Here is a 22,881-nt window from a genome sequence, read left to right on the forward strand (position 1 = left end):
ATGACAGTATTATAAAACTCAGAGATTATACAGCCAAGGGGCCCTGAATTCAAGTTAAATAACAATGAGTGGACATCCTAATCTGAGCCAAAAAACAGGACTGATAGAGTAGGAAATCGATATCTGAAAAACACTACTAGCATAATAAGAACATAAAAGAAATATTACAAAAGGAAATGAGTCTCCAATACTGAGGTTCCCACTTGGCGAAGTCTCTTTTCCCCTTTAGGAAGACAATGGAGCTTAGTTATGGCAAAGAAACTCTTACGTTGTGTGGTCTATAATATCCATCGATGCAGGTTTCACAATTGATTCCCATGGTGTTCTGCAGGCAATTTATGCAAACCCCTCCTCCTCTATACTGTCCAGCAGTATTCAAACTTTTCTTCTGATTTGCAACACTTTCATCATAATAACAGTCTTTCGCTTTTTTGTGGCAATTACATTCTAGAAGAATATTTAAACATCTCAATTAATATATATATTTTGTCCTATATAAGGAAAACCCTAGGTAAGTTTCTATGACTAAATTAACTTAAAATTATAGAATAAACAATTTTAATAGGATATGGGCAAACTTATGCAGGGCAATTGGAAATAGTTACCAGAATTATAAATGTGCATTGCCATTTGACCCATCAATCTATCTCCTGGGGTTATATCTTGCAGAAGTCCTTGCACACTTAGTGGCATATTATTAGTTAATCATTGCACCATCCCTTATGTTAACAAAAGACTGGTAACAACCAAAATACCCACGAATAGGTAGCTGTTTTAATTATGTGACATCCATATAATGGAATTCAGTGCTACTGTTTTTAAAAACAGCATTTCATATTGTTAACATGGAAAGATTTTCTTTTAAGATGTATTGTTAAGTATAAAAGCAGTGCATAGAATGGCATGCATAGTACGTCAGGTTCTGTGTATAAACTGTGTGTGGTTCAAGAGTATGTCACTATATGCTTTATTTGCATAAAAATTTCAGGAATAACGTACTAGGAAATAATAAAAAGTGGAAACAATGGATAAAGAAAGTAATGCTTTTACTATATACTTTTATATATTGTTAGATGTTGGAATCTTATGACTATATTGCCTACTTAAAAATTAAATCCAAATTAATAAAGGGTACATTAATCTATGGGAAGGAGGCTCTTAGATAAAATAGTAAGCCCATAAATATAAATTTAGGCCTCAATAATTTAAATTTTATTAAAGTAATCTGCGGTTTGGGGAACTACTTAAATACCTGAAAAAAAGTTATTTGTTAATTACAAATATTGTTAAGTCACCATAAACTTAAGCATACTAAGAGGCGAAAAAATCTCTACATTCTTCCAATTTTCAGAGGACTTACCTTCACACATGTTACCAGAAGAAATGGTCCCGGGTCTCCAGGGCTGCTGATGGTACCCAGGACAACACCTACTGCAGCTCTCCCCACAGGTGTTATGTTCGCATTGACACCGTAGTTTCTAGACAATAGGGAAACGAAATTGCATCTGAAAACTTACTTGTATATTTTTCTTAATTTTATTTTAAAAGGAATCTCAGTCAAATACATAGCAAAGTTTTACAATCAAGGATACATGGCTATCCCAAAGCTTCTTGCATTTAACTGCCAGTACGAGCAAAACTACATGCATGACCCAGTTACAAGCAGAAAGTGGGGAGGAACAAAGCAAACCCGAAATACAGGGTTAACTAACAAAAGTTTTTCAAAAAAGGGATAGTGACTTTAAGGGTTTGAAAGCTCCTATTAATAACTTCTTGAGATTCATCTACATATTTTTAGCATCAATAAGAGAATAATCCTATTTAAGAGTTAAATTAATATAAAGATTGGAAAAAACTAAGAAGCTACTTGATGTAAGTTGTTTAAAGTAAGGAGAGAGGATGCCATCTTATTCACTGAATATTATGCTAAAACAGGTAAACTTGATCTTGTACCACAAAAATGGAGAGGACAATATGGGAGGAGGGAAATCCTTTTAAAAAATGTGAACATAATTTATAACTGCACGTGTTTATCGCTTGCCTGTCTTAAAGAAAGAACAGCTTTAGAATTCATAAGGTCACTGAATGGCATACTTTAAAATTATTAAAATGGTAAATTTTATGTTATGTATATTTTATCACAAAAAATCATAGTAAGTATTTAATTAGAAATATATTCTCCAGAGAAAGCAAAATAAAATTTAAAATAACTGAAAGTTTATGGGGACCTAACAAAAACACAAACAAAAAAATAAAGAAACCAATTAAATTATCAGAAAATCTTCTTTGCAGTATGATTTTATATCTTTCAACATTTGCCTTGAATAAAAAAAGCACAATGCAAGCACTATAGCTACAACTCCTGCTTTGATGTTTTAACAAACATGAAATACTAGAATTCACCTTTGTAGTTTCATCCCATGGGCAGCTACTGGCATGGCCATAACAAATACACATTCCTCCAACAGAAATGTCTTTGATTGAATAGTAATACTAAGGAAAAAGAAAGTTACAAATAAAAATTAAAACCTTGTTAATTTCAGTGAAAAGAAAATGTTGGCACTCCAACAAATATCCCAGTTGTTATTGGTAATCTAAAAAATATTTAGATATACATTTTAAAATATATCATGCACAAAGAATTTTTGTGTTCATTAAAATAAATAATGTTCAATCAGCTCATCAACAGAAACCAAAAAGCGAAGATAACTTCTCAACTTGGCTGCATCTTAAACCAAGGAAGCCATATTCAAAGCCCATGCTACTGAAAACCCTAAAAATTACTGCTAAATTGAATATAGCACTATATAAAAAGTATAACAACTGATGACCAAGTAGAATTTATCTCAGGAATGCAGTTAATTTAACACACAAAAATCAATAAAAGTATGTCACCACATTGACAGAATAAAAGATAGAAATCACATGATCATTTTATTATACTGGTAAAAAAGGATTTTAAAGAATTCAAAACGATTCATTCAAAAAAACCTCAGCAAACTAGAAGTAGAAGAAAAATCCTTCAGCCTAATACAGGGCATCCATGGAAAACCTAGAGCTAACAGTAAAAGATTAAATGCTTTCTTCTTAAATTCTGTTCTCACCATTTCTATTCAGCATTCTGTGGGAGATGCCAGCCAGTTCAATAACACAAGAAAAAAGAAAAGGCATACAGAGTGCACAGTAAGACTAAAGTGTCATTATTTGTAGATGACATTACTGTGTACATAGAAAACTACCCCAAAACTAGTAGAAGTAATATATGAATTTGGCAATGTCTCAACACACAAAATAAATAAACAAAAATGAATTGCATTTCTATGTGCTAGCAATGAACAAATGGAAAATGAACTTAGAAAGCAAACTATTAACACTAACATTTAAAAACATAAAACACTTAAGAGTAAACTGAATTTAAGATGCACAAAAAAAGCCCACCAAATAATAAAACAATGCCAAGGGGATTAAAGAAGCCCTAGATAAGTAGATATAACACGTTCATGGACTGGATGATCCAATATTGTTAAAATGTCTTCCAAAGGTCTTCTTAAATTGATCTATAGAATGAATGGAATCCCAAGTGAAAATCTTAACAGTTTTTTTTCTTTTTTCTTTCTTTTGGTAGAAATTAACAAACTGATTCTGAATTTAGAATAGCCAAACAATCTTGAAAAAGAACTGAGTTCAAGATTTATACTAATAAAGCTATACTAATCGAGAAAGTTTGTTACTGGCATAAAGACAGTCAAATAGATCAATGAAATAGTACAGAGTCCAGAAACAGACCCACAATAATAAGATCAAATAATTTTCAACAGGGCACCAAAACAATTTAATGGGGGAAAAGAAAGTATTTTTCCACAAATGGTGCTGGAAAAATTGTCTATGCATAAAAGAACTTTGACTCCTACCTCACACCAAATATAAGAATTAATTTGAAATGATAACAGATGTAAAAGTTAAAACTTATAGAAGGTAAAACTAGAAGTGTAAGATAATATCTTTATAAACTTGGGATAGACAAATATTTTCAGAGACGAGATAAAAGGCACTAGCTATAAAAGAAAAAATTATGAATTGGACTTCACCAAAATTAAACTTCTACTCATCAAAAGTCACAGTTAGGAAAGGTAATAAGCAGGCTCCAGGCAAAGAGAAGAAATCTGCAATGTAGACATATCTGACAAAGGACTTGTGCACAACACATAGAGATCCTCTAAAACTCAGTAATGAGGAACACATAGCCCATCTAAAAAGAAATAAAAATATGATCAGATACCAATACATGCTCAACATTATCAGGGAAATACAAATTATCACAGGAGATGCCACCGTATGCACATTAGAATGGCTGACATGAAAATCACTCACAACCCAAATATGTGAAAACGGGTGGTGCAGCCAGAGCTCTCTCACATTGCTGGTCTGCAAAACAGTGCAATTACTTTTGACAACACTTAGCAAATTCTTAAAAATTAAACATGCAGATACCCTGTAACTCAGTAACTCAACTCCTAGATTTTGAAATCCAAAGGATTCGAAAATGTTTGTCTACACAAGTCTTGTACACTCAACTATACACTTAAAATCTGTAAGTTTTCTTGAATGAACATTATATCTCAAACTTAAAATTTTTCTTTTAAGTATACAAACAAACAGCTCTCACTTTCAGAAGATCAGATGTGGAGCCAGACTAGACTGTAAAGAACAATGACCACTTATAATCGCTCCATCATGGCCTTACGGGGTGCAGTGGAGTTGAGGGGTCCTGATGTCAGAACCATCACCTAGTTTAAAGGTGGCGCTTTTAACAAAGCATATATAATGATCTTTGATAAAATAAGAAAAAGGCCAACCTGGGAAGTAAAGGCCGACCAAAAAGAAGACGATATTCCCTTTAAACAAGATAAACTTTTCACATGGTCAGGAGCTTTTCAACGGACTTACTCGTCTTGTAACAATGGGATCAAGGTCCTTCGGGTCACGGTGGCTGAGGGTCATAAGATCCGCATTGAGGGTTCGAATGCGTTGTAAGCGAAGGCGGATGTATCGTGCAGAAGTAAATTCCAACAACTTGGGGGAAAGATCATCAGCGCTGGGTCTCCCATTGATTAGTGATGTATGGATCTAAAGGCATCAAAGTAAACAAATTCCAGTTTTAAGCATGCAAAAATATTGCCCTGGTTGTTTAATTTCAGGACAAAATCTTTTAGATACTATCTAAGATCAAGCCAAACAACTAGGTTTTTGCAGAAGTGTAGCATTTGTTAACTATTTGTGAACATCATGAGCACAATACGTCTTCAATTAAATTGAAGTTTTCCATTCCAAGTTTCAGAGACTGCTGGAAATCTTCAAACAGGAGCACCTCTCCCAGTGTGGTGAGCGTATTGTTATAGGCATCAGTAGGCTATGACTTCTCTGAAACAAATTCTAGGTGTCATGCACAGGCCTGGGAGAGAGAAAAAGTGCCCAAAACTTCGTCATGCCCACTCTCTTAAACAATCTCTGCTCTGGAAACAATGCAGGGCTTGCTGCAGGGTTCCTGCTGGGCAGAGCACTTAGGAGAGCTTTTACAGTTTTATCTCATCAAGCCAGGGGCTAGAAAAGAACGGTTTGTTTGGGTTACACTCTGACTTTAATGAAATGTGTACAGTCTAGGTGTGCTGAGCACTGAGCTGAAACACCTCACCAGCCATCTCCAGTCCTCAAAGAGAAGAAGCAGAACTTCATGGAGAAAATCGGAAACTGTATCTTTTACAGGCACTTTAGCTCTCTAATTAAATTCAGCAAATGTTATTGCCTCGGTGATATGGGAAAGGCGCTCTGAGAACAATCTGATGGAGTTATTAAATCAGAGCAGAGTAAAGACAGAAATCTCCTTGAAGGGAAGAAATGAATGAGGGGAAATGTATCGCTTATGAAATTATCAGTCAACACCAGTCAATGACACGTTAAATACAGGTAGACAGTTATATTAAAGGTCTCTGTAATCTGTACCAGCTCTTGTGGCAGCTATGTTAACAGTTGCAGTGGGGGTGGGGGGGCCTGATGTGAAGCAGATGTCACCGCAGCGGGTACAGTACCTCTCCATGCTCCAGTGGCACCAGCCTAGAGTAATACGAGGTGCAGATCACTTCATCATCCGCCCTGTAAGTGGGTGGCCCCCGTCTCGGGGTTATATTGTAACGAGTCAAACACTCCGTGTCGCTAACGGCATAGTACTGCCAGGGACTGAACGTGGTGCCATCCAGAGAACGCTCCAAAACCCAGTTTCCCGGTCGAGGGGCGTTAGCAGCTTTGATGATGATGTAGGCGACCTGAAAGACCTGAAACAGGGACACTGAAAAACCTCAGTCAAGAATCAGGGGCAACTGCTCAAAAACCAAAGTTCTCTCGAGAGAACTGTTAAACGATGACTGCCAACGTCTCTAATGCTTTTAAGGACAGCTGCTTATGACTAAGTACGTCAGAAATATGACTTGTGAATGTTCTCCTGGTGGTATCTGTTTTCAAAGTAAACTAAAAAAATACAAATAAATCTGTATAACTATTAATAGTATTAATATTAACACAGTGCTTGCTTTCTTGTTTCCAACATTTTTTTCCACCTGGATTCTGAATGATAATAGTTGTATTATATTACAGCAATAGTAGTGTTGAATATATTTTTATAGTTATTTGGAGATTACACATCTGAATATGAGGGGGGGAAAGTGAGTGCACTACACATGTGTCTCTTAGAAAGGCCAACGTTCAAAACACACCCCACCAAATGCCGGCGAGGATGTGAGCAGCAGGAACTCTCAGTTCGGTCGTTTCTTACAAAGCCAAGCATGCTCTTACCATACAACCCAGAAATCGCACTCCTTGGTATTTACCCAAATAAATCAAAAACCTCCACAGGTGAATAAATAAAGTGTGATACATCCAAACAATGAAACATTCTTCAGAGATAAAAAGGAGTGAGCTCACATACAACAAAAGGCCACCGAAGAACTTTAAAGGCGTATTGCTAAGTGAAAGAGGCTGATCTGATGCGGCCCTGTGCTGTGTGACGCCGACAAGAGGACGCTCCGGGAAAGGCAAAACTAACGAGGCAGTGAAAAGACCAGCGTCGGTGTTGGACGTTATTCAGTTTTCTGCGTCTTACTCCCTCCAGGCTCTTTATTTTTTGTTTCCCCCCATCTTAGCCCTCACCAATTCCAGAATCTCAAGAGCTCCTTGAACTTTACCCACCACAAATCAAGGAACTTTATGTCCATCTACCGAATCATTCCCTGGGAAGGACAATTTTATCTTAATATAATTACTTTGCTCGTCTACAAGAAATGTCCCCCAACTGAGTTTCATTTGCAAGTGATGTTAAATGTGGTATTTTGACCATCCATGTCCATGTGCCATTTTCTTCCAGAGCACAGCCACTGCTTCTAAAGCATATTAGAAGCAGGATAATGTTCTCAGTTAAACAAGGAGGAAAATCAGGAACTGTGTATTTGTAATTAATGCTTGAACCTGTAATTGAGTGTCCAATGTTTAAGACTCTACAACCATCTTTAGCAATTAAAGTCACTTTTAAAAATTAAAATAATGCACATGCTATTTTGTCCTAGCATAAGCAACTCCAGAAAATTCTCCAGTGATTATAATAATATGGTTTTTCTTTTCAACATTTTTTTTTTAAAGAAATCTTTCTCCTGATTTTATAATTCACAGATTCCATAATTTGTTTGTTTCCCTGATTTACTATTGTAAATAGTGTTTGTTTATTTATTTATTTAATCACCACCTGAGGATGTGTTGTTACTGATTTTAGAGAAAGGGGAAAAGAGAAAGAGACTTCTGTGTGAGAGAGAAACTTTGATCCGTTGCCTCCCATATGCGCCCCCCACTGGGGATCGAACCCACAACCTAGGCATGTGCCCTGACCTAGAATCGGACCGGCAACCTTTTGGTGCGTAGGCCAACACTCCACCCAACTGAGCCACACTGCCCAGGGCTCTGACTTACTGTATGTTAACATTACTGAGATCCCCAAGCCTCTCTGAAGTATGTAGCAGTTAGTTCTATTGTCGCCTCCGAAACTGGTCCCAAAGCACATGGTTTGTTCTACAAGTTGACGGCGGTTCTTTCACTTTCGCTAAGACCCAGAGCTTTCCTGGGACACCACAGTGGAATCGTCCTTAATAGCGTCCCATCAGGTTTTCATACTGACACCCAGACTAACTGAAGGGAGAAGACCTCATCTTTATTCGTCACTGTCCACTGGCTTTGACAATATTTTCATCATAGAGGAGAGCTCTGTGAGCACTCGGCCCATGGCTGCTGACCACTGTCAAATGTGTTAAACCAGACTTTGCAAAATGGAGGTGCCAAGTGGGACAGTGGGACTGGCAGCCCATTGAGAGGGACAGAAGGAAAAGTCATTTACAAATGAAATGAAATGTGTTTGCCTTCAGTTTTCCAGTTTCATATTTGCAAATAGAAAGAACTAAGCATTTACCTCATGCGTGCTAAGAGCTTTATGTGGCCAATCTTATTTAATCCAAGAACCCAGTGAGTTTCAAGCGACTGCTCCCCTTCCACATATTTGGACACTGATGTACAGAGAGGCTGAAAGACAGACTACTGAGTTGCAGGTCCCAGAAAGAAATAGGAGGGCTCTCTCCAGAGTCCTTAGCTACCACGCATATTCCACAGAACTGTCCCCAAATGTCCACACACACACACCACACCTAAAGTTACTGAAGTTTCTTTCCATAATACCAGAAAAATAGAAGTCTCCTCCCTTCACTTGGACATAGGGCAGCCCTGGAAGCGCATCGAGAGGGGAAGGACACTGTACAAGAAACAACGAATCGTGGCTAATATTTATGTAGCCTTACTGTGCCCAGGGACAGTGCTAAGTGCTTCGTAAGAATTATTAGCTCTTCTTGGAGCTACATTCTTCTTATGAATTACATATTGTTATTTCCTCCACTTTACCGATAAGGAAACTGAGGCATGGAAAGATTAAGTAATCTTCCCAGGATCTCACATACTAAAATGGACCCCACAGATACTGAACACAGGCAGACTGTTCTCCTAACCCCTGCGCCACACTTCTGTAGACTGCAAGGAAAAGGAGGAATGGATTCCGAGGCAACTGGTGAGAGCTAACCCAGTGTTTCGGACCCCTTACCTCAACCAGGAGCAATTATTTCAATACCATGTTCTTGTCCTGTCAGCTTTTATATGAATTGTTTAGTCATATGTATTGAAATGATACGAAACAGACGAACAAGCATTGTGGAAAAACTTCAGGACAATCCCTCAAGGAGGAATTGTTTAGCCCTGATCAGCTATGAACCTGGGCATTGTTCTCCCAACCTCTCGGTTACTCTCTAAGTTCCCAAATCGCAGACCAGGAGACAAACCAAGAAAGGGACTGTGGGCTGTAAATTTGCAAAAGAAGAAAAAGATGCTATGCAGCATTTAAACACAATCTGTCTTCACTGAGGCCACGTTACTGGCTGAACTGCGTTTCCCCAGAAGGTATATGCTAAGGTCCTAACTCCTAGTACTTAAGAACGTCAAGATACCTGAAGATAGTCTTTAGGGAGGTAATTAAAGTTAAATGAGGGGCTATGGGTGGTCCCTAACCCAATATGACAGATGTCTTTATAAGAAGAGAATAGGACACAGACACACAGACCAAGGGTGACCCTGTGAGGACACAGCAAGAAGGGGGCCACCTGCAAGCCAGCAAGAGGCCCCAGAAGAAATCAACCCTGCCAATATCTTGATCTTGGACTTCCAGCTTCCAACACTATGAGTAAATTTCTGTTCTTTCAACAGCCCTAGAAAGTTAATACAAGCTCTAATTCACATCTGTGATATTGACAAACAGGTCTTACACATAATATTTTAAAAAGTGAGGGATGCTCTGTTGATATATAGAATTTTAAACCTTTGTGCATGTGAAGTCCATGATATTTCTGTTGCTCCTTTATTTTTATTATTTTTTCATGGTTGACTAAACTGCCTTTTCCCCTCAATACAAGGTTGGCTGAACACAAATTGATGACACAGGGTTTTCAATAAATTTAGAGTCACTGCAGTCTTGCCCAACCTGCAGCTGATACAGCCATTTAAAAATGCACGTTCATCAAGGTTTTCCACCGAGAGGCCTCTGTTAATGATCCCTGAAATGCACACAAACGGTGTCACAGAAATAAGTAAACACACACCAAACACCAGCTTCCACAGAGGAATCCAGACAGGAATTTTCACATGGGCCTCATTCTTCACTTAGATATATTAAATCCACCTCAGGTACACAGGTCTAAAAAATACAGATAGCCAAATTCTCCAATGTCCAAGGTCAATTTCAGATGTACATGGGAAAACGAAGTCTCTCCCCTCCAGAGAAAGTCCAGCTGCTCTCTGCAGAACCTCTGTGCATGACTGCAGGGGGCCCAGGTATGAGGACTCCCCTTTAGAAATCCTCCATGCACACTTACCTTCCTTTGTGGCAGTAATGAAACAGTGAATAGAAGAATGTTTTCTTCCTTACAAAATGAAAATGAACTTTTCAGAGACAAAAGAGATTTAGGTTAAAAGTCAAATTACATTAAAAAAGAGTTAAATGTACTTGAAAAGTAATATTGCTCAATTATCCCTATAAATGTGGTGAATTTGTGCTTTGTAAGCTTTATATTTTATGACATCATTAGAAAATAACATTCAAAATGATCGTTTGATTTAAAATCTCTTACTCAATAACAAAGAAGTAATTATTTATTAGAAGTCTGATCACTAATGTCAGGTATGGATCACTTTTGGTTTTACAGAGTATTGATGACTAAGATATGTAATCAATTGATAATCATGTGAAATGGCAACAATCAACCCGAATAAGAGAAGTTTGGGGCTTGGATGCTTACTTGGCATGTGGGATACATGCAAAACACATTTTAGTAAATCTTTTACAGGCAATTACCTTAAAGTGTTATTTCTATTATATTTTTGTTGGCTGTTTAACTGTTACCTCCTCATTTTAGGGCGCGTATACAATATTAACAAACAAAAGAAAATAGCTTCATGAATAAAAATTTTGGAATAATATAGATTTGTTTTTCTTTAAACTTGGTGTCGTCATTAAAAGTGCATGGCGAAGTAAGTGCATTCTCTTTACCCCCCTTTTTTTCTTCTCACTTTTTCTTTTTTCGGGGGAATGAGGACTGGCTACCAGTAGTGACAAACTGAGATCAAGTCGGCTTCTCTCCTTAAAATTCTTAAGATTTATGTCTCAGAATATCAAGGAATGCTCACTTTGGAACCACACTCAGAAACCAAACAGACATGGAGGAAAAGCCAGAGTAAGGAAAATTATCTCCAACAAATGGAGGGCACAGAGATATGAAGTCACCTAGAAGTAAACAGTAACCTATACCTAGTAATCTGAAGATGGGAAAGGGATGTTGAAAACACCTGTCAGAGTAGTTCTGTTTTTCATCATCTAGAAAAGCTATTTCAAAAAGAGCCACCAATAAGCTGTCCCAGGCCCACATGCCATTGTTTCCATTTAACAATGACAAGTAGTATATTTCAAAGAACAAATGTCAACCACTTTAAGAAGTCAAAACTGAAAAGACTAAAGAGGGGGGAAAAATGAGTGGATCTTAAAGAGTTTTCTGAAAAGTCAAATATGAGTGAGAAAGAAAACACAAAGAGGCCAAGCAGGGCTTTCCAACCTCGGCCAGACCCTCTTTCCACCCTCAGGAAGATGGGACAGGTCTCTCCCATGTGGCCCCAAAGCCCGCACTTCCCCTTTCTTTCCTCAGTCCCAGAGAATGCCTGGCTGAAAACGTGAAAATTCAACTTCTTTTCACTTATCTCCTAGTGTTCACTCTGACCTCTCATGCCCCAGTAGACCCAGCAATGGTGAGGAGCTTACAGTCTCACATCCCTTCTCGACCTTTATCATGAGAAAACACAGTGTCATCGCACCCTATGGAAGTTAAAGGGGGCCCTGATCATTAAGCCTCGAAAATCCAACTGGCGACACAATCTGGAAAAGCTGTGCAAATCTGTGCTTGACTAACTCCATTAAACAGTAACCTATTAGTTATACATTTACAACACCTAGAAACAATGTGTTTTTTTCCTTTGGTCATTAAATCCAGCTGAATCATTTATACTTTTAGCATTACAGACTAGAAAGCATTTTTTGTTTTTGTAAGATTTAATTCTTTGTAAAGAACCTTGGTCTTCTTTAGATATATCTAATTTCAAGGAGCATCTATGATTTGTCAGGCATCAAACTGACATATAATCACATTTAAAGCTTATTAAAAAGACATATCAATAATGGTCTTATACAGAAAGGCCTTTGTTTATTTAAAAAGATATGGTGGGAATGTAAAATGGGACAGCCACTGTGGAAAAACAGAATGGTGGTTCCTCAAAAAAATTATAGAATTACTGTATGAGCCAGCAATTCCACTTCTGGGTAAATGTCCAAAGAATTGAAAGCAGGAACTCAGATATTTGTACACCAATACCACTAGCAGCACTATTCACAATAGCCCAAAAATGGAAACAACCCAAATATCTGTCAACCGCTAAACTGCTAAACAAACTGGGATATCCACATATTGGAATATTTCTCAGCCTTAAAAAGGGATGAAGTCCTGATATATCCTATACCATGGATAAACGTGGAGTACATTATGCTAAGTGAAATAAGCCAGTCACCAAAGGACAAATATTATGTGGTTTCACTTATATGAGTTACTTAGAGGCGTCAAATTCATAGAGGTAGAAAGCAGAATGGTGGTTGCCAGGGCTGGTGGGAGGGGAAAATGGGAAGTTCATGTCCACTGGGTTCAGAGGTTCAGTTTGGGAAGATGAAACAGTTCTGGAGATGGAAGGTGGTGATGGTTGCACAAGAATGTGAATATACTTAATGCCACTGAGCAGTACACTTAACACATGGTTAAGTCCTGGCTGGTGTGGCTCAGTGGTTAGAGCACTGGCCCGATTCCAAGTCAAGAGCACATACCTGGGTTGCAGGGCCTCCTTTCCATACCTGGCACCAGTCAGGGTGCATGTGGGAGGCAACCAATCGATATGTCTCTCTTACATCAATATTTCTCTCTCTCTCTCTCTCTCTCTCTCTCTCTCTCTCTCTCTTCCTTTCCCTCCCTCCCTTCCACTCTCTCTAAAAATCAATGGAAAAAGTATCCTTGGGTGAGGATTAACCAATAAATAAGTAAATAAATAAAATAAAATATGGTTTAAATAATAAATTTTATGCTATGTATATTTTGTCATAAGAGAAAAATGCAAAAATAGGGAGAAAGGTGAATGGTACAAAGACTCAGCTTTTGTGGAAGACAGAGATTTCTAAATAGAATGTGAGTAGGAATGTGGTATTTTCAGTCAGGGACTAACTCTGGAGAAGCCAATGAAACCATCTGGAGGTCAAGCAGCCAGCCCAGAGGGGACATTTGAAATCTAATCTTTCCCATGACCCTATTTCTCTCACGTTGTTACTTAGCTCTGATAAGGCACGATGATGCTTCAGAAATAAAATCAGAGCCCCAAACCATGAGGGTTTGAAAATGAAAGGAGGCCCTGTGATGACATGACTAAAGAGACACAGTTCAGATAGATTGTTTTCTTGTTCGGTGCCATTTCCTAAACAGTGGGCAAGCTGGCCTCTGGGAGCCCCACTTCGTGCCTGGCCCTTGTGTAAGTCTGGTATAAAGTTATAAATGATCCCAGATGATGGCCGTCTCAGTGCAGGCCTACTAGATGGTTATTTCACCGGCTTTCTCGTGCTTCTATCATGCAAAGAATGGAAGTAGATATCCTCTGATTACATGGTGTAAAATACTAGAGGAAACAACATTTTAAATTATAAGACTGACACCTGGGTGGGTGGCTCAGCTGGTTGGAGTGCTGTCCCGCACTCCGCAAGGCTTGGCTCAGTCCCTGGTCAGGGCACAGACCTAGCTTGTGGTTTTGATCCCTGATTGGGGTGCGTACGGGAGGCAACCAATCAATGTTTCTCTCTCACATCAAGATTTCTCTCTGTCTCTCTCTCTAAAAAAATAAAATATAAAATAAAACAAAATAAAATAAAATAAAATAAAATAAAATAAAATAAAATAAAATAAAAATAAAAACATACCATTGGGTGAGAACTAAAAAAAGAGACTGACATTTCTTACGGTCCCCTTCTAAATATTGAGGGAAAAGTTCAGAGAAACTATCGAAACTGCCCTAGATCAGTCACTTTATGATTACATTGGAAAAGATGATTAAGAATAGCCTAAATTTGATCAAAAAAAACTACTATAGAGGGGACATATGGAAACTCTGTATTTCCCATTCAATTTTTCATAAATCTAAAACTTCTCCACAACATAAAGGCTATTAATTAAAAAAAACACACACAAAAAACAAATCTATTTCCACATATTCTAGTAGTTATTTGTTAATGTATTAAAGCTTAAACCGCCCCAGTTGGCTAATGAGTGGTTTTAAGGCTTCACCAGATTTCTCAGGCTGTCTCAGTTTGGACAGCTGTGGCTCCCAGCTAATTATCTGCAGGCTTTAATTTGGTCTCACAGCTTCTCCAGGCCTCATTTCCGTACCTCATGGTGCATAAAGGGCAGGGTAGAGTGAGTCGGCGCCCTCTAAGCATCTGCACAAATGTCACAGGGATCCCAGGTCTGCAGAGATGCGCTGGCATAACAGGCGGCGGTGCCGGTCACTAAAGAGGGTCCACCTTTATCTTGACTTTGGCAGCTCTGTCCTCTCACCAAGACTAATGCTTACAAAATTAGGCTTCCAGAACCACTCTCCCCCTTCGTTCCCCCAAAACAACAAGTGATAGCCAATTAATATATTTTTAATTTCTTACAATCTAGAAAATTATAAAACCAAGTTTAATGTTTTTTATGATTCAGGCTTAAAATGAGAAATGCAGAGGGTGTTTTCTCTACATTACTTTCACTGCGTCATTCAAATGAATAATGGGAATACATATTGCTATGTTCCATGGATTTCTCACATCATTAGTAGGGAATAATGATTAAGAAACATTTATAAAATTCATAAATCAGATATAAGGTATTACTATTAGATGTTTAGTCACTTTCCCCAGGTGCCGTAGCTTTTCTTCTGATAACTCACAGCTCTCAAAATGATATTCGGAGTTAATTCAAATTTTATCTCTTTTGTTATAATATGACTGGAAAATTCTGTCCTGCTATTCAAATATCTAAAACCATGTTACAGAGCAACAGAACTGCCTTAGTAGAGATTAACAATCACGACATAATTTATACATGTGAAGAAATTAACAAGACCAAACATTGTGTAAGCATCTGAATTCTACCCAGTGAACCCAAATATATAAACAACATAGTGACAAAATGTAAATAAGTAATATATATTATATCTGAATAAATGACTGACTGACTGACTGAATTCTCTGCTATTCAATGGGCAGAGATCTAAAAATGAAAGAAAATTTTAATCTCCATGCTGCTGAGGGGTTTGGTTGTGAGACACACATTTTCACTTACTATTACGAGTATATAAATTAAACAATACAGGGGGGCAGAAGTAGGTTCATAATAATAATAAATAATACAATAATTAATAAATAATACAAAAACTCTGTGGTCTATGTACCCACAACCATAAACCTACTTCTGCCAAACCCTGTATTTTTGAGAAAAAGGAAAAGAAGACAGTAAAGATCATATTTGAAAAATGTTTAAGCTCTTTGACCCAATAGTCCCAAGTCTTGGAATCTACACTAAAAAAATAATCAGCACTGCAGCCACAAAAGCTTTCAAGTGTTTGTAGCTGCATGATTTTATCATATTGGAAACACCTTAAAAGTCCAACAATGGGAGCAGGTTAAATCAATTTTGTGTACCCAGATGATGACACGTTATTCTTCCATTAAAATTCATTACAGGAACTTAGATGCTGGTCATGATAAAGAAATTGGTACTGCCTGGCCCTCCTACAGCAGCCAACTAGAAAACTTGACAAAGTATATAATGAGTGATTCTAAAATGCTGGACAGCAGGCAGACAGGGCAGTGGCTCCTGGAAGAAGAGCTTTCTGCTTGGAGGCACTCTCTGGACAGGGGTTTGTCAATGTCTTATAAAGTTAAATACACATATCCTTTGATCAGCCAATTCCATTTCTAGAGAAATAAAAGCATGTGACCAGAAAAAGACTTTTATAAGAATGTTCATGGCACCTTTATTTTTATTGATTGACTGACTGATCTGCGAGAGAGACAGGGATCAATTTGTTGTCCCACTTATTTATGCATTCATTGGGTGATTCTTGCTTTAACCAACTAAGCTACCCCACTAGGGCCTGTGGCACCTTTATTTACAAAAGACCAAAAACAACCCAAAACTGTAGCAACTAGTGGATAAGTAAGTTCTGGAGATCCAATGCGTAATACACTCAAAAATACTGTATCAGAAACCTCAAAGATGCTAAGAGACTAGACCTTAATTATTCTCAACTCCAAAAAGAAATGATAATTATGTGGCATGATAGCGGTGTTAGCTAGCGCTACTGTAGTAATCATATTGTAATATATAAATGCATCAAACGAAGAAGTTGTACACTATAGACTTACACAATATTACATGGCAATTATATCTCAATAAAAAATAAATAAAATAGGCACTGGAAAAAGAACTGAAATAACCCAAACAACCTAACAAGGGTATGGATAAATAAATTAGATATATTCATGAAGTGACATACTATTCAGAAATAAAAGAACAAACCACCAATAAAATTAACAATGGATGATTCTCATAGACATAACGCTGAGAGAAAGAAGTCAGATACAAAAAAGGCAAAGCTAATCTAAAGTGATAAAAAATTCAGAACAGTGGCTCATCTTGCAAAGGGGAACATTCTGGAGTGATAGAAATGTTCTGTATCTTAACAAGGGTGTGGTTTACACCCGTCTGTATTTGCCCAAACTCATCCAACTATACCCTTAAGATGGATGAATTTCACTGTATGTAAATTGTACCTCAATCAAAAGGAAAAATGAAGGAAACATTTTTTACAGGACTGAATGCACTATTTTAGCTCCACAAACATGCCTTTCTCATGCTGATCTCTCCTGTGCATCTTTCCTCATGCTCTGCTCCCTTCCTTCACCGAGTCCTTCCTTTGGGGTGTCTCCCGGCCCCTAAGCTGCTCTTCTTGTATGTTCTCCATCCATGCATCCTCAACCCCTGCGCATCCTATGGCACCGAGACTAGGCAGTCTGCTTACCTGCCTATTCCCCCCACGAGACCAGAGCCCTGAGGGCCAGGGTCAGCCTTAAATGACAACTGAAGTGACGGTGATAAAAACCAACACATAGCCCTAGCCGGTGTGACTCGGTTGGTTAAAGCACTGTCCCATGAACCAGAAGGTAGCAGGTTCTATTCCCAGTCAGGACACATACCTAGGTTGGGGGTTTGTTCCCCAGTCGGGGCACATTCAAGAGGCAACCAATGGACGCCTCCTTCACATGGATGTTTCTCTCTCTCTCTCCCTTCTTCCCTCTCGGGAATCAATTAAAAGAAATAAAATAAAATAAAAATAAAAATAAGCCATTATCTATGAGGAACATGTGTATTTTCTGTGCTAAGGGCCTTCCCTGGATGTCATCAGCGTCTTGTTCATCAGCGAATCCTAAGACTCCAGAATCAAGAATCAGAGACCATGAGTTACTAATACAGGCAGTGTTCTCAGATATGATGGAATGCATCCAAAGGCAATTTCTGGACTTTAGAATTGCAAGTGATTTTTTAAGAACCTTTTCCTTATATTTTTTTGTATTTTAAAAAATTTCTACTTTCATATCAGAACAAAGGAATTTTCTATATAGAAAAAGGTCAATTGAAGACATTGAAAACAAAGAGCTTTTGAGGTATAGCTGAGGTAATCGTGAGCTACTTTTTTTATTTGTTACAGCTTTCTTTTTAAAGATGAAGTTGTTACACTTTGAGTAGATTACTAAGTAAAAAGAAAAAAAAAAGAAAATGCTGGAATGAATTCCAACAGCACTGTAATTCTATTATTATCAAAGAAATATTTCTTTGGAAATTAAAGCATCTCTTTTTTAGCTTCAATATAACAGGAAGAAATAATGATTTCAGAATGGACCACCCCTTCTTTCCATAAATACACAAAAAGCTTTATTTTGAAGCCAAAACAGTTGGGGATCTGAAAGTATATTTTGACAGTGTCTTAAAAACTATTTTCCCTAATTCCCCAGAATTCTTTCCAAGGCCCAATCTAAGAAGCACTGTTTAGTAAAATATACTGTAATAGGATGTCCATTCAAAACAAAAAGAGAAAAAAGGGGGAAGGTTTGGTAAACTAAACTGTATTAAATGGAAAACTGGTTTGGCTAACCACCACTGATAAGATACAACGATAAGGTTTTAAAATAGGTCTTGTCAAGAAATGAAACTCCATGTAATTCTTAAAGCCTGGTCTCAGTTATTTTCATTTATTCGGCTCACTTTTCATTAACACTGAACAATTTAAGGTACAATATTCGTATGCCCATCTATGACCCCCATTTGATCCTATAGCTCTGTATGTCACCTCAAGATGTTGCACTTAGAAGATAAGCTATGGAAGGTGCCAGAAGAGGCCCCCTTCCTTCATCGAGTCCTTCCTTTGGGGTGTAAAGACTTACTTCTGAAAGACCTATTCGGAAGTAGGAGGCAGTGGTAGCTTTAGAACAGGTCTCAAATTCTTTTTAAAAAAAATTTTTTTAATTGATTTCAGAGAGAGGAAGGGAGTGGGAGAAAGAGATAGAAAACATCAATGATGAAAGAATCATTGATTGCCTCCTGCACGCCCCCTACTGGGCATCAAGCCCAAAACCCAAGCATGTGCCCTGACCTGGAATTGAACCGTGACGTCCTGGTTCATAGGTTGACACTCAACCACTGAGCCACATCGGCTGGCCAGGTCTCAAATTCTTTACCCTTCTCCCATCAACAGGCTGGGGTTGTTTCATGTTTCCTCCACTTGAATCTCTGCTGACTTCAGTAACTGGGTGGCCCACAGAGCATAGGAAAAGTGATACTGTGTGACCCTGGAAGACAACTCTACAGGGGAGCACAACTTCTGCCTCTTTCTCTGCAACATTCACGCTGGAGCCCTGAATTGCCATAGAAGCCATCTATCTTAAGGCTGCCATGCCATGAGGAGGCCAGTAGCCCACATGGAGGGACCACACAGAGTAATCCTGAGACCACATGAAGAGAGAGCCTGACCAGTCCCCAGCTGCCCAAGCCCCTGCTGCCTAGACCACCCCTCTCCAGCTTCACCAGTGCCCTCACCCCAACTACCCCTTGGCCCCTCCCCAGCTACCCCAGCACCCCTCCCCAGCTGCTCCACCTCCAGCCCCCATGGACTGCAGCCTTAGACGTGACCACTCAATCAAGCCTCTCTTAAAACCCTGACCCACAGAAACCTAGATAGGTACACAATGAATGTTGTTGTTTTGAGCAATGAAAGTTTGCAGTGATTTCTTACACAAAAATAAACAACTGGAAGCGAAGCTGTGTACGAGAAAATAAAATGAGGCAATAAGAATGTGAAAACAAAAGAAATACGTATCTATGAGAATAGCAGCTTCACAGAGAATAGGACAAAACAGGTAAAATTGTCTGAAGGACAAGAATTTAGCATCGCTTACTTCCAAATCGTAACGAAGAGCTTAAGATGTCTCCAGCCTATTCATTTTGCCACACAAATTCAAGGAAAACTTAATATTTTAAATTGGTTGAGGCCAGTATAAAATAATAGAAAATTGGAAGAGAATCATTTTGAATAAATACGTGTAAGCACTAAGAGTAATTTCTACCACCGTTTCCAGGAAGGGTCTCTGCCTGACCTCGTTTAAGAAACAGCCAAGACTCAGTTGTAATGAGAAGCTCCAATTTACATGCAATTCTTGTTCTAAAAAACTTCCAAGATTTCCAGCCTTAAGAATGTGAAATTTGCCTGTTCTTTTCTTATTTACCCTGTCAATATGCTTAGCAAAACACTGTCTATTTGGATAGTACAATAATAAACCTCAACCTAGTTCTGGTCAGTTTTTAAGAAATTTTGGAGAAAAAACAACAGACATCCAAATTAATGAGGTTTTATAAAACCCAGCAAACAAGCAGCTCTTGTCTAAAGGTTTGCATAAAACAAAGGCCCTTCTGTGGTTATGTTCCCACAACAAAGTGCTACTTCCTAATTAAACCTACACAGAAAACAAAGCAGTTCTTCAAAAGGCAGCTTTATTTTCAACACCATAGGAAATGTTTCCTTTTTTGCAAAATATATTTAGTCTTCTAAAGGAGCATTACAAATTCTTACTCACAAATCTGACCACTCCCAGTCAAATTTTCACTCAGGTTTAAACATTTTTTAAAAGAGAATGCAAAGCACTGATTAATTTTCCTGTTTCTTGGCCAAAAAACACATTAGGTAGCACCCAGATCTACCAGTCACAGCAAAAGCATGAACAAGTGTTAAAACTCTGCCTTGACAGAGGAGGAAAGGACGCTTTGAGCCACAATGCAACCTGGGCAAAGAGGATAAGGGGAGGGGTTTAGGAAGAATCTGAACACTCCCACATCAGGAGAAAATTGTAAGAGCTCCTGCCAGTCTTCCTATAAAACCATAATGCAAGGGAAAACAACGATCAGAGACCAGGAATAAATGAGGTGAGACTGTCACATAGTGTAGAGGGAACCAGAAGCCCTCGCTTCCAATCCCAGATGCAGCACATGGAGCCACGTAACGCTGGGAAGCCAGTGAATGGCTTAGTGCTGCAATTTTCTTTCCTCCAAGGAGGAGAGCATCTGTATCCCGGAGCTGGTGGGGAAAGCAGATGAAATCATATGGATATGAGGGAAAATGCTATGTATCATCTATAACCTATATTTATGTACATATATGCGTAGATTCCTATATACATGCTCCTCAACTTACGATGGGGTTTTGTCATGACAAACCATTGTAAGCTGAAAATATCATTAAGTGGAAAATGAGTTTAATACACTTAACCTACCAAACATCATAGGTTAGCTAGCATATCTTAAACAAGCTCAGAACAAATACCTCAGCCCACAGTTGGGCAAAGTCATGTAACACAAAGTTTATTTTATAACAAAGTGTTGAATATCTCGTGTGATTTATTATGAGTATCTCACACCACTGTAAAGTTGAAATATTATAAGTCAAATAATCATAAGTGTGGGACCATCTATCTATATGAATTGTATATGAATATACAATACATAGATTGTGTATTCATATACATATATTCTATATACTATATATACTTCTATAAAACTGTATTATCAAATTCTATATTATTCTAAATTCTATACTACTAAATTCTAAATACCACATATAATCTATATACTTTATACAGATCTCTATTCATATACATACACATTGTATTTACATATTTGTAAACAATGTGTATGTATAGATTCCTATACAATACAGGCAATAAACATTCCTTTTTAAAGAGATACTCAAAATAAAAAACTAACCACAAACTTACAGTATAAAATTAATATGTACTCACTGCCTTACTTCACTGACATACCTATGAGATCAATTTTTTTTTACTGTCAAGTTATCACCCATAACAGAAAAACAACCAAAATGCCCAGCATGGGAACTCTTATGCAAGTGATAGGTAAGCCATATAGAAGAATACTGCTGCAACCTTAAAAATTATTAATAATGCATTTTAATTATATTGGGAAACGCTTATGCTATGAAGTTAAATAAAACATCAGGACAGAAGCACATACGTCACAAGTCTCAGCTGAAGGGATGGTCTCGCCCAGTGATGCAGACAGAGCCCAGGCTCTTGAGCCTCAGTAAGTCCTTACCCTTGAGCAAGTTCCCTAACTCGGTTTCAGTTTTGTCATTTGTCAAAAGGAGATAATAACAGGACCAGATTCATAGGGTGAGTATGACGATTCAATGACACCACCACCAGGCGCTGAGCACAGGGTCTGGCCCACGTTAAGTATGCAATAAATGGCACTGCAGCATTACTGAATGCACAGAAACATATCCAAAGTCTAAAAGTAATATGCCCATGTTGTTAGTGGTTGCTTCAGAATGAAGTGAAGGGATTGTAAGTGTTTCTGCCTCTTTACACTTACACGTACCTTCTACATATTTCTCTACAATGAGCCCATTTTACTTTTCTAACCAATAAAAAATAGAATTGACTTATGAATTCATTTTCTCGAAATCTGCTTAATTGCACTCCTTAGCTAATCCTATTAGTTAACTTCAATTAGATTGCATCAAGGCCTTATTTAAAGTTTCCCTTGGTGATAGCTGAAGGTCTTTGGGACTTCAAAGTCATCTGTGGATTGCAAACATGACAGAAAGAAACATTTGTTTAGCATGAGGAATTTGTCAGGTGCTCGACTAGAAGCCACCCTTCATTCCTAATGCTATGGCATGCTACTTTGTAAATTAGGAAAACGTATCACCCAGCTACACTTTGCACACCACACCATACAACCCAAAGGAATAATGCATACATACATAAATACATACATACATAGAACTGCTAACACTTTTTCTCCATCACCCTCCTTCTTAAAGTCACAGTACCAAGGTCTCACCCTATGGCAGTCTCTCAGCAGAGACCCAAGGACACCTAGTCTGACACCTGTATCAGAAGGCAGTCCATGATCTCAACATAAGAATTCTAAATTTTGCATTTTCATCCCAAAGTTTATCTAAAAACTTAATATAAGCATATTCAAGATCTGTATATATATATATATATAT

The 22,881-nt window shown here is 37.9% G+C and overlaps 1 protein-coding gene across 1 annotated transcript in view; it reads right to left on the reverse strand.

Moving 5' to 3' along the window:
• LAMA1 (laminin subunit alpha 1) overlaps nucleotides 1-22,881 on the reverse strand; it is a 134,593-nt gene that overhangs the window by 81,613 nt on the left and 30,099 nt on the right. Inside the window, exons 4-8 of the mRNA XM_081149847.1 lie at nucleotides 6,087-6,329; nucleotides 4,948-5,127; nucleotides 2,404-2,493; nucleotides 1,361-1,478; nucleotides 269-447 (exon numbers count right to left, since the gene is read on the reverse strand). Coding sequence (XP_081005973.1) covers nucleotides 269-447; nucleotides 1,361-1,478; nucleotides 2,404-2,493; nucleotides 4,948-5,127; nucleotides 6,087-6,329 — 810 coding nt within the window. The remainder of the gene's footprint in view (nucleotides 1-268; nucleotides 448-1,360; nucleotides 1,479-2,403; nucleotides 2,494-4,947; nucleotides 5,128-6,086; nucleotides 6,330-22,881) is intronic.

The sequence above is a fragment of the Miniopterus schreibersii genome (genome assembly GCF_964146895.1).
Source record: "Miniopterus schreibersii genome assembly, chromosome: 10".
Classification (NCBI taxonomy): domain Eukaryota; kingdom Metazoa; phylum Chordata; class Mammalia; order Chiroptera; family Miniopteridae; genus Miniopterus; species Miniopterus schreibersii.